Raw genomic sequence first — 18,947 nt, 5'->3', positions numbered from 1 at the left:
CGGGTTTGGTTGCGGTAGGGCTGGTTGATGTGGTCATGCCACAGAGGACAGCCCATGGACACGACCCAAGGGACCAGCCCATGGAGGTGAACCCTTGGATGTCCACCCATGGAGGTGAGCTCCATCAATGCTGCTTGGCCCCGCCCCTCCCAGGATGACGTCACGGCCCGATATCTCGCGAGACCTGCCAGTGGTGCCCCTCGGGGGGCACGGCCAGGAGGGGCAGGTGCAAGGGCTCAGGTGCGCCCCCGGGGCGCGGCGCCCACCCTCCCACCTGAGGCCCCGCCCACTTCCTCGGGGGAGCCAATGGGGGCCTTGCCCAAGCCCTCTCCCCATTGGCCGCCTGCCTGGCATGCAAATGACCCGCGACGTCACTTCCTGCGGTAAATCGAGCGCCATTTTCTCTTTCTGGCCGCGGATGAGGAGCGGGCGGAGGCCGGGGGCCAGGCGCGGGGCCCGGGCTGTGCGCGGGGCCGGGCTCGGGCCGTGCTAGTGCGGCCGCCGGCCTCGTGGGGCGCGGGGCGAGCGCGGCGGGCAGCAGGCGGCGGAGGACCAGGAGGAGGAGGAGGAGGAGCCGCGGGGCGGGGCGGGGCGGCGGGCGCAGCGCGGCGGGGGCGCGGCGGCGGAGGCGGCGGCGGCGGGGCCGGCGCTGCGCCGAGCGGGAGGCGGAGGCTGCGGAGCGGGCCCTCGACCCGGCAGGCGGCGAAGGCGGCGGGAGCAGCAGCAGCAGCAGCGGCGGCGTCGGCGGCGAGGCGGCAGAGCGGCGGTGGGCGCCCCCTGCAGCCCGGCCGGGTAGGTGCAGCGCGGCTCAGCCCGAGCAGCCCGCGGGCGGCCCGCCCCGAGGGGGGCGCGGGGAGCTGGGGGCGGCGCTGGCGGCGGGGGCGTGCCGGCATCCCGGCCCGCTGGCGGCTGGATGGGGATGCCGGGTGAAACGGGGCTGCCTGGCTCGCTTCTCGGCTCGCTTCACAAAGGGTGTGGGGATAAGGGAGCACGGCAGGGGACCGGCTGCCCAGGGGCTGTCCCGGGCAGCGAGAAGGTCGGCGCTGATGTCGGTGAGCCGGGGCGCTGCTGTGAAGTTCCCAAGTCGTACATCCCGGCGAAGCACCTCGAGGTACCGGAGGATGTTGTGCCAAAGCCTCTCCAGCCATCCCATGTGGCACGGGCAGGAGCTGTCAGAGGGGCTGTGGCCCTTTGGCAACCACCCTTTCCATCAGGCCCAAGGTTGGCTCCTGTTGGCTACCAGCACCCCAAAGCCCATCCAATCCTCCAGGAAGATGCTTTCAAAAGAATGCCAGCATGCTGGCGTGGTGTAAATCATCAATTGACATGCTTCTAGGGATGTAGCTAGCTGCAGAAGACTAAAGCAGGAGGTAGGCAAGGCACGACTCCAGGGTGCTTGGCTTCCTGGTGTGGCTGCTGGATGCCTCTGTCCCTTGGGGAGACTGCAGCCATAGTTCACTAAATTAGTGATGTCCACCTGTTTCTTCTTGCAGACAGCCTTCTGTCTCAAAAGATTGTATCAGAATAATCTCCCTTTCCTGCGTTTGCATTGCACATGGCTGAAAGAGGGACTTCTGGGTTTGCCTGTGATCGAGAACTAGAAATTAGCGTAATGAGGTTTTTTAGCATAGAGTTTTAATGCCTTATGATTAGTGTTTCCTAAACAGCTTCTTACAGCCACATTTTGTTCCAGTTTCTGTCTACGCTGAGTGATGGAGTACCTAAGGAACTGATTTGAAGTGTCTCAAAGTCTGTGGATGATAACTTTTAATTACTTCTAGACAAAATGGATATTTGAAATAGTTTTCTTTCCAGAAAGCTGTAGTGTCCACATGACTAGTATGCGTGCGAAATTACGAATGAAAAGCTAAGGAGTGTTAATGGGATAAAAACTATAGGAAATATTCAGAAACAACGAAAAAGGATATAAAAACAGTTCTAATGTCTTATGTTTTAGCACTGGAAATCCCTTGATTGGGGTTAGTCTTGCTGAACACTGGTAGAACTGGTTTGTATTTGAATGATTTAATCTTTCAATTGAAACCTATAGCGCAGTCTTAAATAATTTTCAGTTCTGTCCCCTTGCTGAATTACTCAGGTTGTGGGTTATCGATGCTATGGAATCTGTATATGCATCTGTGTGAGATGTCTTTGAGTCATGCCATACCTATGATTGAAGTACAAACACAGTTGAGCTTCTTCCTGGAGTAGCTGGGCTTTGCGTGTGACTCTTCTCCTAACATGCATGGGGCTAATGAGCCCTGCTGGAGTTGAGTAATCTAGAAATAGATGCTCCAGGCCTCCAGAAGAAGTTTGTGTCCTGCTGTTTTTGATCTTTGGCTAATGCTGAATTGCTGACTTTGGAAAGGAGTCAAGCTCTGTGTGATACTACAGCGCTCTAGGAAGGATTCTTGCTCTTGAGGGATGTAGTCCCTTTCTCATAGTAATTGCAGTATTTATTTAAGCCAAAGTAGCTAAAGTTAGTGATCCAAATTTGTTTTGGCTTGACTTTGCAGATAAGATGCAGGCTGATATTGTTATCTATATAATCACATATCTCAGTGCTTTTTACTTTGTTAGCAAATACTGAATTGATGGCCATCTTTTTGTTGGATTAGAGGACTATTTTAAGTGGTATGTGACTTATAGCTAAGAAAAGAGCAACGTTACTGTCATTAGAAGAGATGTATACTTCCAGACCCCTAAAAGTTTCTGATTTAGTTGCAGGAAAAAAAAAATGTTTCACCTGAGATTTTTATCAAGTTGTGCTTGGATTAAAAATTGAAATTTGAGAAGATACAGTGCATTACCTTGTTTGAGAATTACTCTGTTTTATTAATCTGTGTTTTTTCCCTGTAGTCAATTTAATACTAATTTACAACAAATGAAATAGTAAAGAAAAAAAATACCGATTCTAATCAGTTGACTGTTTTTCTATTTTCAGGAGTCAAATCTTTCAAAGCTCTTAAGACACCTACAGATGTTGATAGAAAGCTATATATATTTCTTCTCTCCCTTCAAAGGCTTTGGTACAAATGTACTATTAAATTTGGTTAGGGGTATGTCACAAGCATGGATAAGAGTCCAGGGAATGGAGCCATCCGTATAACACACGGTTGAGCGGATATCCAGGTATGACTTCTTTGAGGGCTTGTATGCCTTTCAGAATGGTCCTTGACTGAAACAAAATTGATGAAAGTATAATTTGGCATGACCAAGCTGACCTTGGATTCCATGAGGCAGTTTCGTAGTGTGCGTACCCTCCTCTCTGCTGTTTTTGTCATTCAGAGTTTTTGTTTAGATTTTGAGAATTAGTAGATTGCTTGCTCTCATTTCATTTTCAGGAATGGAATTGGTTTTATTGTTTTCTCAACTAAAATTGACTTACCAACTTCAAATGAGTTTATTAAAATGAGAATAAAAAATTCCTTAGTATTTGTCAACTCTGGGTATCATGGAAATATAACCTAACAAAGAAACCTTTTAAAATGCTTCTGACTGAAATACCTCAAAGCTGTCTTCATAAAACCAATCTTTACAACTCTCCTTCCAGAGTTACTCATTAAGCAGTTTCCTAGTTGAGAAGGTGTAAAAACTAAAAATGAGTGAATTTCCAAAGCAGATAATACGAAAGGATGAAATTCTGTAAACATTTCATAATTTTTCTATTGTAAACAGTTCTATGAGCAATGGCTAGTGAATGTTGGCTTCCTAAGAACATGTCTGCAGATTTAGCTTCTGTGTAGATTATCTGATGTCTAAAAAGGGCCACACTGCGGCCTTTTCTTCTCTGGGTTTTTCTAATAGGGTTTCTATCTAGCTGCCCGTTTGCATGAATTTTCTGGAAACATCTTGCATGCGCGAGGACAGCCTGCTTGTATGTCTTTGGTCCAGCTCCATATCAGCCTCATATCTAATTGGATTGCAGATACCTAGTTTCCTTAGGGACACAAATTAAAATGGTGCTGATTGATATAAGGAAAAAAAAAAATATTGTGAGGACAGTCCATCAGTGGAACAGGTTTCACAGAGCGTCTGGGAAATTCCTCCGTGGAGGTTTTCAAGACCTGAATGGACAAGACGCTGAGTACCATGGTTGCGATTTGTTGTTGTGCCTGCTTTGTGTAGCAGGCCGGGCTGGGTCACCTCCTGGGTGAATGAGAATTGTTTTAAAAAATGTCTAAAAGGAAGGCAAGCAGGAACTTTCATGTTGTGAGTTCTCACTTTCAAGAGGTGAAATGTTGATATTTTTACTTCTTTTTCTAATGCAGAGAAGTTATACTCAAACATAGTTACTTGGTGAACAGGTAGTATTTACCTTTTGCTAGGATGACACTGTCCTGTCTGTTACCTTGTTGTTTTGTGTTGAAATACTTGTTATTACTGAAAGGGGTAGAGCTGCGGTAGTGGTCTTTGTTGAAAAGCTGAATGTAACTGTACATTATAACATGTGATCACAGAATCATCTAGGTTGGAAGAGACCTCCAAGATCACCTAGGCCAACCTCTGACCTAACACTAACAAGTCCTCCGCTAAACAGTTTCGCTAAGCTCTACATCTGAATGTCTTTCAGAGACCTTCAGGGATGGTGACTCAACTTCCCTGGGTTCCCTGGGCCCATTCCAATGCCTAACAAGCCTTTCAGTAAAGAAGTTTTTCCTAATATCCAACCTAAACCTCCCCTGGTGCAACTTCAGCCCATTCCCCCTCGTCCTGTCACCAGGCACGTGGGAGAATAGACCAACCCCCACCTCGCTACAGCCTCCTTTAAGGTACCTCTAGAGTGCGATAAGGTCGCCCCTGGGCTTCCTCTTCTCCAGGCTAAACAACCCCAGCTCCCTCAGCCGCTCCTCGTAAGACTTGTTCTCCAGACCCCTCACCAGCTTCGTTGCCCTTCTCTGGACACTCTTGAGCACCTCCATGTCCTTCTTGTAGTGAGGGGCCCAAAATGTTGTAGATGTTGTAGAAAGGGAAGGGAACCTTTAGTGTTATGTAAAACTCCAATGAAGTGTATTGTTACGGTTGTGTTATCTACTTGAACACTAGATGCAGGAATAGATCAATAGATAAAATGCCCAGGAAATGGTTGAATGACCTGTTCAGAACTGTTGATGTTAATTGAGTTTGGATTGGGACACAAGCTGCTGTAATGATTATTTTATCATGCTCTTAACTTGTTTCCTTTATAAAATGTGCTGTCTCTGAAAACTTAGTGGACTAGTAGTTTTTCGTAACAATGGTTGGGTACAATTTAAAATAAATTTACCTTCAACAACACAGGAAATGGATCAAGACTCTTTCGCTAGAGTAGCTCAGGTTTAATTTTACTGTAGTGCTTTTATGTTCAATTTGCTGGTTAAGAATGGGGTGCATACTGACAAAAGGTTGACGAAGTTACAGATGGAAACAGTGTAGAAGCTAAGGCTTGAAGAATGTCCAAAATAAGAGAAATAAATCCATAGAAAATGAGTATGGGTAATAAACTGTATAGTAATCTAGGTATTAACTGAGAGCTTGAAGGGTTAACTTAAAGTTGAAATTTCATGACCTTTATGGTAGGACATCGCTGTATCTAATGGATACGAGTACACTAGGTGAATAACTTAAAATCTTACTCACAAGCAGCTTGTTTAAAGACCAGCTGAATAACCTTGTACATGGTACAGAAACACATCTGTTTGGACTGAAGACCAACTACTTGAAAACTGGAAAATAATTCACCTGTATTCAAGATTCTCTTTTGCTATTGTTTTTACTTATCTTTCTCCTGGATTAATGGCTGGAAGTCACTTTTCAGAAAGTTTGCTGGTTAAGAAAATTAAGATGTGTGGATGTGATGTACTATATAACCTTTATATACTAATATTTCTGTTTTGTGAGATAGACTTGGCTCAAGAGATGTCTACTTCTTCAGTAGTGTCAGTGTGTAAAATAAAGGACTGAGATGAAGGAACTGTTTCCAGTGGAATCTAATGTATTGAACCCCATCTCCCTCTTGCTGATCTGAGCATCCTGTCAGCTCTGTCATTATCTGCAATGGACCATGGGGTTTGTGCACATAACCTGCTATCATAGAGTGACTGATAAAGCTTTAACCAGAGAATACAAGTACCCAGTTGACTTTAGTTTAAAAAGAGGATTTCAAATCTTCATTTTACTGCTTGGATTTTGATAGTAGAATGTCAGACTAGTCACTGTGATTTATTCCATTCCGTATAGGTTCACCCACACCCATGGTGGTATCAAAATGTCTTCCAGACTTCTTGCCAATGAAGATTAGAAAACAAGACTAGCATCTGTCAAATGGGTCTCCATCTCCATTTCTCTCTACATACCTTTCCTTTGGGGGGAGAAGAAGAGGAGAATAGCATGTGAGTTCTTTGACTTTTTTTATTTCAGATTAAACCATTTCAATTGTATGTTTTGTCCACAAATTAAGATTTTCATACAAATGATGCCCCCATAGCCCAGCTGTTGGGGAAGTACTAGACCATTGCTGGTGGTATGTTTTAGACAGATGGGCAAACACATTTGGCAACAACCCTTCAAATAGGTGACCACCAGCAGATTAAATTATCTTTCTGCAATCTGACTGCAGTCATCTTCCTCCTCTATATATTGACCTCCAGCTATCCCACCTTTCTGGAGGGATTGGGATAGGGTGTAAATCCAAATTCTGGAGAAGGGCAAGGCAATAAAGCTGTGTACACTTCAGAGGAGGGCACTAAAAGCATATATGCATTTCAAAAATTTGCTCTGCTTTAGCATATTTAGCCATCAGTGCCATACAGTTGTAGTTTTTAATGACTTTTTTTTGCTACTATGTTAATCTTGGAATAGCCTGTTTTATGTCAGAGCCCATAAAGCAGCAGATCTCTTTAGGAAGAGGAGAAAAAAGGAAATTCGAGGTTCTGCTAGCAGTCGTATTTAAGACATATATGCATGTGTCAACATACCAGATTATCAGAGTATCTCATCTAGGCACTGTAACATTCAAGGTGAAAAAGTGTTGATATTCTTCTTTCCTAAAAGAACTGATGGCAATTTTTTTTTTTGAAGACAGCTTAGTAAAATTCTTATGTTCACGTTCTCCAGGGAAAAAAAAAAAAGCATTATAGCTTGCATGTAGACATGAAGAGATTTGAAAGAAGGAACTTGAAATTTTGTTTAGATAGCAGAGAAGAAACCAAGGGATTCCATCCTACTACACCTTCACTTCCTACCCTGAAGAAGGAATTGATCTACTGGCTACTATTAATGAGACCACTTCTTTGTTTTAAAGCTTTTGCTCTTACATTTTGAGGAATATATTTTTGAGATTTTAATGTTTTAATACTTTTATTGTTAAATGTTAATACTTTTATTGTTAAAACATAATATTGTTAAATGCAAGTGCCTGTGTTCAAATATGACTTCAAATATTACTTTTTAAATATTTCTTTTTCAGGAAAAGTGCAAAATGTTTCAAATTCCTGTGCAAAATCTTGATAATATCAGGAAGGCTCGAAAAAAGGTGAAGGGCGTTCTTGTGGATCTTGGGCTTGACAGCTGCAGGGAGTTGTTGAAGGTAAAGCATTTGAAATAATGTAAAATAATCTTGAAGAAAAAAAAACTTGAAAAATGTTTCAGTGTTTAGTGTATATATCATGTTTCTCTGCCCTAGATCTTTATGATGGGGTAAAGAAAAGAAAATTGCATATTGACTTGAAGGATTACTTAAGTATGAGTACTTACTTGCTAGGTGTGGAACTTAGTTTTTTAGTACATCAGGTTGAAAGACGCTCCATTTCTCAACAAGATATGTTATACATGGTACTGCGTATTCTCTACTAGTAATAGTGCAACAAAAGGAAACAGTACAACTTGAAGAAAAACACGACAAGTGAAATGTTTCTGTGTAATACACAAGTGACTTTTTTATGATTCTTTTAAAATCACAAGCAGATGAAGACTTGAATCAAATCTCTGAAGAATATACAAATTACTGGAATTTTTAAAACCAACAAGCAGTTGGATCCAAGTAATCTTGCTGCAGGCCTCTAAAACTTGTTTTCAGGGAGAAATACCAAACTTGGCTTATTGAGTTGTAGTTCAGTTCTATATCTCCAAAAGTGTACGTAAGTGTACTGAGGTGATCAAAGTGAATTTAGTGCCATTGTCACCACTTACTTCTTGCACAGTACCTTCCCCTGTATGAAGAATTTATGCCATCAGATTGGCAAGCCTAGTACCAGAAAAAGTGCAAGTATTAGTAATGCAACTCAGTTACTAAACAGTAGTGTATTTCAAACAGCTGATAAGTGGCCTTTTTTGGCTGTTTGATATGTTCATAACTTCACATTGACTGTAGGCAAGAGTTTGGATTAATTCTCTGTGATGGGACTAAAATAATTTAACTCTGTGTAGGGGTGCTGTTGTGTCTTTTGTGGTATGTTTTTTTAAATGAAAATGCATAAGCATTTTTTCAAATCATTTACCTAAGATCTACATGCATATCTAATTCTGGAACATTCTTGGTTATTGTGGTTGAACAACGTTAGCTCTAAATAAACGTAAGAGCTCAGGAAGTGTATTTGTCTAGTAATTGTTGTGCACTGTTTTCATTGTGTTATATATTGTTTGGAAATTAACATTCAGAAGCTGTTCTATTTTGATCCTTTGAAGTAAACATGTTTTGATTATGTTAGTTTTTTTGTTGTGGAATTGATTACAATCTTAAGTTTTTGAAGGCTCTTTGAGGTTTAATGGTGAATAAGGAATACGTATTTCTGTTTTAACTTAAAAAAAAAAAAATGGTGGCAGGGAACCCAGTGACCATTTTGATTCTGGAAATGATGTGAAATGCAGGCCCCCAAAATAGCATTTTAGTATATTTTGCAAATAATTCTCTCTCAACCAAGCTTATAACTTAACTTTTGTTTTTCCAGACAATCTGGGGCTGTCCATGACTTAACCAGCAACAAGGATTGTTTTTAGGATTGATTTGTACTTGGCTTGTATGATGACAGACTGTCGTTTTAGTAGAAGAGGGTGTCTGATATTTTAGTAGGAGAGAAGTAGCTTAAGGTTTTTTGTTTTTTTCTTCAAATATTAAGGTGGATTTCTGGACATCGTGCTTTTGAGGAGGCAGGACAATTGAGAAAACGGTATGAAGTGATATGATGCAGACTTGACTTCTTATCTGGGCTTAAGATTGGTTTTAAAACATTCTAATAAGGCATGACAGTGCGCAGTAGCTTGAGGAAAGTGAAGGAACTTAATGTACAGCTCACTATCTCTTTGTAGCTCAGACCAGCAGGATTAGGTGTTAGGCTCAAAGTTCTTAATTGCTCTCTGCTAGGGAGATAACAACCTTTTGTGCTAAATTACATTCGTTTCTCAAAGTAACACTATTAAGTATGATTACTCTAATGTCAGAGTTTTTCAGGTTCTCGGAGGGTTTTATTCTCCTGTTGTTACCTCTCACTTCTTCAGTTTTCCTCCCTGTTTTCCTCCCCTTCTGGTTCCTTCCCTTTCTGGTTGTTTCTGGGACATCAAGCAAGAATTCAGAATAAGCCATTTGCATCACTTACCAGTTGTAGTGATAAGAATGGTTCTTTATCAGTGAATATTTCTCTGTACAAAATAGACATTTCAGCAAAATGATCTAGACCTACTAGCACACGCCTGGGTTGTAGGAATCTGGTGTTCAAGTCTAGGAGCCTCTCTTGGTGGAGGGTACTCAAACAAGAAGCAAAACATTTCAGGTAGGCCACATAAACTTCAGGAAGCTCACTCTGGTGTGTTCAACTAAACAATTGTTAGTAAATCTTGAGTCTTTTTCTCTATCAAGACTTAAAATAAAATCACTGTATGCTATAAGGGTGTGGAACTTAACTTCTCTTGCTCAGGGTAAGGGTTCTCTCTAAGTTCATGAGCTTTCGGGAGTGTTTGGCTTAAGAAGTAAACTTGGGTAGTACCAATACCTTAATTAGAACGCAAAAAGTTGGTTCATTGTTTTGAGCTTTTCAGGATTCTCTTTGGGGCAACTTGCAGGTTGAAAAAGCTAGAAAGCTTATTGCAGACTTGATTACACTTCTCTAAATCCTGGAAAAAGATCATTTAAATCAAATTATCACTAGCATGCCTTTCTGTCGCACAGATAGTGATGCTTACATTAGCACCATGCAGGCAGGAACCTAGTGCAAACAAAGCCTGCATTAAGTAGCATTGACTGCTACAGGATTTTTTTTGTTGCTACTTATATTCTGCGTTGCTTGTAAGTATTGTATCATGTTTTTGACCACAAACTATGGGGATGCATAAATTCCACGTCTCTTGTAGGTGAGCTAATCTTAGCTAGTCTTAATTACCTGCTTCTGCTGTTCCAGTGGTTTTGGTGCATAAATGAAAACTTTTGTTTCACCTAAGACACCCTAGTGTATTGTTGGAGTTGGCCAAGGATCTTTAGAAATGCCTAGTAAACAGGAATCTGTTTTTTTATTTTTATTTTTTTTCATGAAGTTTGTACTTGGAGGTATGTGGGCCTCAGAAAATTGGAGAGGAACTTTATAGTAGTATTTGACTTAAGGTTGGGGAACTTATTGTTCTAATATAATTGCATAGAAGAATGCTGTAAGGAAAGTTGTTTACTCTGATATGGTTGTTCCAGATATAATAATAATGCCACTCTTACAGATTTAGGAGAAATACTGCTAGTCCTTGGGAAAAGGTTCTGGGAATGTCTTTGTCTTTGCAAGTTAAAAGTATAGTAATGCTATGGAAACTTAATACTAAAACCTGTTGCAAAGTAAACCATAGTGATAAGTTAATAAATGGAAGTAAATGCTGAAATACTACAGTTTTAGAAGGAGAAGGTAGAGGGAGAAAAGGTCTTTCATTGTTCACTGTGAACTTGGCTAGAAGCAAGGGAATTAAAGTATAAATGTTTTTGCTCCCATATTATTTTAAGTAACCATGAAGTTCTCAGAATTCCCACTATCACAGGAGGCAGTCATTTGAGCTAGTAATTGAGGTAAAATAAATCAAAGTTGAGTTAGAGAAGTAACTCTGGACTGAGTTTTGAAACCTGTATCTGAATACTGTATGAACTTTGCATTCATCCTGTTTACTTGCTTTGTATTGAGACTGTTTCTGTGTTGAGAACAGACCTACCAGATTATTTTTTTTTTCTTTAGAATCTTAAAAGTTTTGACCCAGGTGAAAAATATTTTTGCAACACTTCATGGAGTGATGTCTCTCCTTGGGAGTCTGTGGGCAAAAGGAAGGTATGTTTTTGTATTAGAAATTCTGAATAGATGTACATGTGGAATTGCTGTATCTTACTAATTTCAGAAGTCCTTCTAAAGCTAAAATACATGTTTATGGGTAAAAATAAATAGCTTTGTTTTCTAAATACTGTTGGGTAATAATCTTTCATTGTCTATGTTCTTTTCTGTAATTCATCAGGTTATAAAGACTATTCTGTTTGCTGTTTGGCGTCTTGAAGGATACAACCCTGAACATTAATATTTCATGTATCATGCTAACATTCTGCCTTTTTAGCCTCATCTGATATGTAGTCTTAACGTGGTTTTGTACACAACATGCTTCTTTTTCCTTCGGAAGGATGAAAATGGGATTACATAGGTAGAAGTGGATTAAGCTGAAATTCTCATTAGCAGCTTGGGATAGGGTTGTAGTGGAAAACACATTCCAGTTAGATTTACGTATGTGAAACAGCTTTTACTTTTTATATAGAATCTTGTGTGAAGCTAGAATCTCCAAGAAAGGCAGGGTTGAGATGGATAAAACGAAGTATCTTAGAAACCCATTGGAGTATAAAATCATCAAAATCCTGTATAAAGCATAGGAGCATATCCAGAGAAAAGATAGTCTTTTCTGAGTCTTGCTGAAGAGTCTTGAGACTCCTTTTTCCATGAGGAAGGCCTTTACAACTTGTAAACAGTAGTAGGTCTCCTCTTTTCATCCTAGTAAAAAGGTAATGGTTTAGAATTGTATGGCGGTGGTTTGCCAGGATTTTTTATCTGCATTTACTATGTTTAAAATGAGAACTAAGGCTATCAAGTACAGTAGTTGCCTTTAATAACAAAGCCTTCAACATCCAGGCTTACCAAATCAATCAGACTTTGCCAAGCTCATTTAGTAGGAAGTGACTTCCCCCTCTCCCATGACCTTTGTCTGCTTTGTCTTCTAGTTCTTAGTTCTCCTTTTCTGAACTTGGATTCACAGGTTTGGGACCAGATGTTGATCCGATTTGCCAAGCTATGTCTTTTGAATGCTAAGCTTGTCTTTCTCTTCAGACAACCTTGGTTCTTTGATCTGTGTCATTCACTTATTTGGTTTCATGCTGCCTAGATTTGGGAGAAAAGAAGATGGTCCTTCAAGGTGTCCTATTCCAAAGTTGCTGCAATAAGGGAGAAAAAGTTGTCAAATCTGTGTTCTTAAAAATGGCTTCATAATTAGTTTGTATGACCTGGAGTAGAAATGAATCCACTTAAGGCGTAATAAATTACAAGGGAAGAAGGTGGGCACAAATTTTTCTCCCTTTAAGTATGCCATCTTTAAGTCTGCTTTTCAACAAAAACAGATCTCCGTGAAACTGAGAAGATACATGCTATACATACAGTGAAAGCATTTTTGACAGGTGATAGAGCAGACTTACTTTAAAACAGATAACAGGGATTTAGGAAATGGCAGTTTCTAAGTGGATTTTGTTTGTTTGTTGTTTGTTTGCAGAGATACAGAACAAAGCCGTACTGCTGTAGTTTATGCAAGTTCTCGTCAAAATTGCTTACTTCATTCAAGAATCACTTGCACCGTTGCCATGAGGACGAAATGGACCAAGAGCTTGTGGTTCCTTGCCCAAAATGTGCATTTGCTTCTGAGCCAAAAATAGTGGGAAAACATATCCGGATGTTTCATTCATCTAATAAGAGAATACAGAACTATACAGTCAGCATTTTGGATGGCATGAAACAATTCAGGAGTGATATCATAAACTTCACGTGTCTAAAATGTAATTTTACAGACACATTGTATTATAATATGAAGAAACATGTTCTGATGAACCACTTTCAAAACTTAATAAGTATATATTTTGGCCAGAGATCTGATGAAAGTGAAGAGAATTTGGTTGAGCACTACTGTAAAAAATGTAATGCTTCTGCAAACAGCCAAGATTCTTTAATGTATCATGTCTTGACAGCTGAAACACACAGAGACCTGGAGAACAAACTTCGGTCTGTGATTTCAGAACATATTAAGAAACCTGGACTTGTGAAACAAATGCATATTGCTCCAAAGCCTCCTCAAAGTGTGGCTGCGCCTGCTCCATCTTCAGGGCCTCCTGCAGCCTCAGCAGGTTCCATCACAGCTCCAGCTTGCATCCAACTTGCATTTCCGCAGAATAATCAAAACCAGACTGTGGTGCAGTCAAAACCAGTTCAGAACACAGTCAGATCTCTGACTGTTCCAAGTGCCTCTGGTAGTGTTCCACATACAACTTCTGCTCCGATTGTTACCCCATCACATGTTACTCTTGTATCCAGTCATCTTCCTGTAGGTCAGAATAGTGTTAATATTCAGCCGTCACCTTCTCAGCCTATAATTGTTTCTCATAGGCTTCCTCTTAATCAGCCTGTCAGGACTGCGGCTGTTCCTCTTCATCATTCTGTTGGGACCCTAAGCAGAACCGTGGCCCCTGCAGTTCTTCCTCTTAATCAACATGTCGGGCCTGGACTCTTTCCTATTAATCAGTCTCTTGGTACTATAAATAGTCCAGTTGCAGCTGCGACACTACCTGTTACTCAGCCTGTCAGCCCTGCGAATCAGCTGGTTGCGCCAGGAGTGCTCCCTGTGAATCAGCCGGTTGCACCAGGAGTTCTCTCTGTCAACCATGCGGTTGGGAATGTGAATAGACCCACTGGTCCTGGAGTCCTTCCTATGGCTCAGACGGTTGCATCAGGGGTTCTCCAGCTTAATCAGCCTGTCGCACCTGGAGTTGTTCCTGTCAGACAGCCTGTTGGACCTGGGTTTCTTCAGCTTAATCAACCTGTTGCCCCAGCAGTTATCCCTGTAAATCAGCCAGTTAGACCTGCAGTTTCCCAAAATGCAGCTTTTTTGACTGCAGGTTCTATACTTCGGCAGTTGATTCCAACTGGGAAGCAGGTTAATGGGATACCCACATACACGCTTGCCCCAGTTTCAGTGACATTGCCTGTACCTCCTGGTGGTGGAGTAGCAACAGTTACTCCACCACAAATGCCTATCCAACTAATGCAGTCTGGAGCAGTAACTCAGTTATCTCAGTCACCAGCTAGTGCACCCTCTCCACCTGTGCTTTTAACGTCTCAGAATATATCATTACAAGCTCCCCCACCTGGTCCTGAAACAAGTCAGGCTGTCAGACAGGCTAAGCAATGGAAGACTTGCCCTGTTTGCAATGAGCTCTTCCCATCAAATGTGTATGAGGTACACATGGAAGTGGCCCACAAACATAGTGAAGTAAAAATTGAGGATATGCAGCAACCTGACAAACTTGCAGCTTGTGCACCCTTTCTAAGGTGGATGACAGAGAAGACTGTCCGGTGTTTTTCTTGTAAGTGTTTTCTCTGTGAAGAAGAGCTCATGAAACATCTCTTGATGCATGGCTTAGCTTGCTTGTTTTGCACAGTTACTTTCCATGACTTAAAAAGCCTTGTGGAGCACAATAAAACTACTCATAACGGGAAAAAGCAGTTACATGCAGATTATAGCAACAGAGGATTTCAGTTAGGTAATGAGGCTCAGGGTGACCTTGTATTTCCTCACTTTGATTTCAGTACAGTGTTACCAAAAGAAGACATCGGTGAAAGAGAAGTACATTTGGCAGTGCTTGCTGGAGTAAATTCGAGGACGCTAGTCCCCGTTTACATCAAAGTGAAACCTCAGGCAGCAGAAGTGAACAACAGGTGCAGCAAAAAAGTGTTAACCTGTCCCTTTTGTTTTGGAACATTTGTTAGTCAAAGAACCTATGAAATGCATTTGAAAGAAAGGCATCATATTATGCCAACTGTACATACAATTTTAAAGTCTCCTGCTTTCAAGTGCATCCACTGTCGTGGCGTGTACACTGGAAATATGACTCTAACAGCTATTGCTGTGCATTTGCTCCGTTGTAGAAGTGCTCCCAAAGACAGCAACTCAAGCGTGAAGATGCAGCTTGAACGTACTGAGAAGAAAGAGTTACTGTTTGTGAATGGTGAAAAGCATGATTCCGTGATACTTAAAAGAAAGCTATCTGATTCCTGTTTCATTGCAGAAGACCAAAGGAATAAGGAACAGCAGCCTCTAAGCTTGTGTACTGGCATAGCTCTATCTCCAGAAGAAGAATTGTATTCAGGGCTAGTGCCTTTCAAACGACAGAAGATTAATAGGACTGAGATAAAGAAAATTCCTTCCAGTGAGGATCTGCATATTCTAGCAGTAGATCCTAAACAATATGATCACAATTCGTATGATGCTCAGAAACAGTTTTTGACAGACTACTTTCATGAGAGGCCCTATCCCTCAAAAAAAGAGTTGGAATTGCTATCCTCGCTGCTGTATGCTTGGAAAATTGATGTTGCGTCATTTTTTGGGAAAAGGAGGAATACATGCTTAAAGGCAATAAATAATCACAAACCATCTGTGCTGCTGGGTTTCAGTATGTCTGAACTAAAAAACATTAAGCACCGTTTGAATATAAAAGATGAAGCGTTAGATATGTAAACAAGCTTTTTATAACAACTAAAAGCAATCCATAATTGTATACTTAACAATTTCGCAATTTATTATATTGAAATATTTGTTTTAACTTGCAGACTGGCCTGTTGAAGGGTTGCAGTAGGACAGAAAGTCTCATTCAGTTGTGACTGTTATTGTGAAAGGCACACATAGTTGTGTATTTGAAACAGCTAAAACCTTCAGATTTACACTTCTGGAATTTGTTTTAGCTTTTTACTTTTTTTGGAGTCTTTTTTTTTTGTTCTGTTTCCCTTTTTCCTCCTCCAGGCTCCCATTAGACTTTTTATACCACCATGTAAAACTTTTTGTGCTATTAAATACAAATTTTATTTTATTTTTCTGCAATGTCATCATCTTTTCTAAACAATAAAATGTATAATGTTTAAAATACTGAGGTGAACTAGATGAAATACATCTATTTGATTATTTGTATTTTTCAGTCCTTGTAATTTTTAAACTTCTTTTTTTAATCTGCTGAAGAACTTCTTATAGGCTTTACATCCATTGGTCCCTTCAAATTCTGAATGTGCTGGTAGCAATAAAGTTCCTGGCATTCTCTTTTCTGAATCATAATAACACCTGTGCCAGTGAAGTCTGGTGACTCATAATACCCAACTAGTATTAACGTGGTGGGGATTTGAGGGGCTGGGGGTGCTTACTGAAGTGTTACAGTTAACTGACTTGAAATGGTTGTGTTTATTATCTGTTAAATAGATCTTGCTAACCAGAACTGTTTACTCTTTTTTTTGTTGGTGTTGAAACCTGGTTGTTTAAATGCTGTTCAAAGCTTGGTACCAGCATTTAGTTTTTCCTTTTTCAAAAAGCAAAACTGCTTTGGGTTGTGTCACATTGCTCTGATAGCGTGGAATATGACTTCCATGCACATAACCGATCTCTAGAAGCCCTACCCAAGTATCACTGAAGTTTGGTGAAAAATCTGATTTTTACTTTCATTTTAAATGGGTGTTGCATGAGGTAGTAACTGAGCAGTGCTTCTTCCCCAGCAAATTAAGTATATCTTTAAGTGCTTGAAGTGAGGAATAATACGAACACAAACTGGTTGAATAGGCGGCATTAAGACTCTGAATTGCCCATTTCCTGAAACAGAGCTATATATATATAGTGATTATTTTTATTACAGAGAGCATAAGAATGGTATAAAACTCCAATAGATTATCTTGTTCAGTATGATTTAATATCCCTACTACAGGAAAGTTGGTTATAACAAATTGTATATTGAATTATTGGTGGTTACATTGAGGTCTTTAGTTTTGTTCCTTTTTTCAGGATATGCTTGGTTTCAGCTGGCTTGTAAGACAGTGCTTCCAAAATTCATTAATAGCCAGTCATGTAATAACCTATAATTTTTATTATTTTCCTTCCTCCCCCTCGTCTTTCGTAGAAGACAAAAAAAAAAAAAAAAAGGAAACTGTTCTACCGGTTAATTTGTGCCAGTGTTATAAGGAAAAGGTAATGTCCCCAAACTATTTTCTATTTTTTTAAATTAATAAGCATATGTTTATCGTATGCAATATTTTTTAAAGCAGATGCAGGATTGTTTTTGTGCTGTTTCTAAAAGGATGTGACATTTTAACATAATTTTGTAGCAGCCTACCTGAGGTTCTATAAGCAATTAAAAATTCTATTTTTGATACAATCTTGATATTTTCGTATTGACCCCTTCCAAGAATTTTAATGTATATGTAACATGCAGTTACCTAAACAGTCTATTTGCAAAAATCTATTTGTTTAATACCGAAAAAACTTAGTTGAACAAACTTAATCACCTTCGATGGGTTTGCCCACACCTGCCACCCTGCTACAACAAGTAGTAGTGCATTCTTAGAGCTTAATATTAGCTCATTAAAAAGTCAGTGAATAAATGGTCAAAATTGAGATTTATGCATAGCGCAGTTTATAAAGCAGTTTGAAAGACTCTTAAGTGAGAAAGAGGGATGCTGTAAAAGTCCTGAAATCTTAGGCACTCATTTTCAGTCTCAAATGTTGATACTTTGTGCTGTGTCATCTTTGGGGTAGTTCTGCTGATATCGGTGAGACTCCGGCAGGAAGGAATTTGCCAGTGTGCATCTGGGGAAGGCATATGATAAATGGTTGAAGATTCACCTTTGAGATGAGAGTGCTGCTTGGAGTGGGTAGCTGGGAAGTCATATCAGAGTTCATCTATGCTTGGGGCATCAAGGAAACAGTCCAGTCTTACTGGCTTTCCTACATAGCATCTAGTGGTGATGTTAAGCATTTTATATATTGGATTTCACAGTTTTAAATAAACCAGCTTTCTAACCTTCTCTTAGGTGTGTGCGCAAATAATTGTGTGGCGCCCCACTCTGCCCCCCCCCCCCATTATATTTATTTATGAAATAAAATATTCAGGCAACTTGGTGTTGAAAGAGACACAAAAGTAAAGTAGGACCTAGATCCAGATGCTTTAGGTAAATATTAAAGTGAAATAGTGCCTTATTGTAATACTGTGCATTAAATACTGACTGTTTTCCAGGAAACTGAAGTCTCGGTACTAATTTGCTATTGCTAAATACTCCTTTCTTCATTAAATTAGGACTCCAAAAACGAGCAACAAACATACATTTTGAAATGTGAAACAAGTAACTGAAATATCAAAGCGCAGGTTACAGTACGGTTGTGGTGATCAGAAAAGCTGAGGATGCTGGTTTAAAAAAAAAAGTTAAACTTGTCTTTTTATCTAAATTAAGCTTAAGCTTAAGCTTTGCTATAGGCTTCTCAAGTGTGAAGTCACTTGGTCAGAAATTTTTATTCTGGGAAGATGCTGCACCTGTCTAGGAGTACATGGTGTGGGTAGTCTGGTAAGTGCGCGTCTCTCTTTGTAAGGAAAGAGCTTAACACTCCTGGTACCTGCTGTTGGGCAAGATGGGTCTAACCAAGTGCTCTGTCTGCAGTAGGCTTTCCAAATGTAAATCCTGAAAGCATGCAGGTAAAGCTCTGATCCGCTGTAAAAGAAATGCATTTGGAAGGAATGCCTGGTTCGTTCACAGGAAGATTGTGGCAAGTATTTGTTCTTCATGGAAATAAAGCAAACAAAACTGTATTTATTCTTCTGTAATCTATTGGTTTCATAGAAGCATTTGTGTTTGAGAAATACTTTGTTGTGGTCTCAAGTTTTTGAGCAGGAAAATCATGTTTGTGAA

General features: G+C 40.3%; 1 protein-coding gene across 6 annotated transcripts; it reads left to right on the top strand.

Moving 5' to 3' along the window:
• The first annotated feature begins 303 nt into the window (after positions 1-303).
• Positions 304-18,071, top strand: ADNP2 (ADNP homeobox 2). Of its 6 annotated transcripts, XM_066992031.1 has the most exons (6): positions 304-792; positions 2,945-3,132; positions 6,220-6,371; positions 7,448-7,567; positions 11,178-11,267; positions 12,739-18,071. In XM_066992031.1, exons 4-6 carry the CDS (start codon positions 7,460-7,462, stop codon positions 15,748-15,750), a joined length of 3,210 nt encoding a protein of 1,069 aa, XP_066848132.1. In that variant the 5' UTR covers positions 304-792; positions 2,945-3,132; positions 6,220-6,371; positions 7,448-7,459; the 3' UTR covers positions 15,751-18,071. The 6 variants fall into 6 exon arrangements, with proteins under 6 accessions (XP_066848132.1, XP_066848135.1, XP_047931754.2 ...); XM_066992034.1 differs by lacking the exon at positions 2,945-3,132 and having other exon boundaries at positions 6,259-6,371; XM_048075797.2 differs by lacking the exon at positions 2,945-3,132.
• Positions 18,072-18,947: the final 876 nt, after the last annotated feature.

This window comes from Anser cygnoides, chromosome 2 (genome assembly GCF_040182565.1).
Source record: "Anser cygnoides isolate HZ-2024a breed goose chromosome 2, Taihu_goose_T2T_genome, whole genome shotgun sequence".
Taxonomy (NCBI): domain Eukaryota; kingdom Metazoa; phylum Chordata; class Aves; order Anseriformes; family Anatidae; genus Anser; species Anser cygnoides.
The sequence above is the reverse complement of the archived record's forward strand: the minus strand, read 5'-3'. Positions and strand labels throughout refer to the sequence as shown.

Excerpts from the sequence above, each read along its gene's own strand:
- ADNP2 (XM_066992034.1), top strand. The coding sequence starts at position 7,460 with ATGTTTCAAATTCCTGTGCAAAATCTTGATAATATCAGGAAGGCTCGA. Across the intron at positions 7,568-11,177 it reads GCTGCAGGGAGTTGTTGAAG|AATCTTAAAAGTTTTGACCC; the intron begins GTAAAGCATTTG and ends TTTTTTCTTTAG. Across the intron at positions 11,268-12,738 it reads AGTCTGTGGGCAAAAGGAAG|AGATACAGAACAAAGCCGTA; the intron begins GTATGTTTTTGT and ends GTTTGTTTGCAG.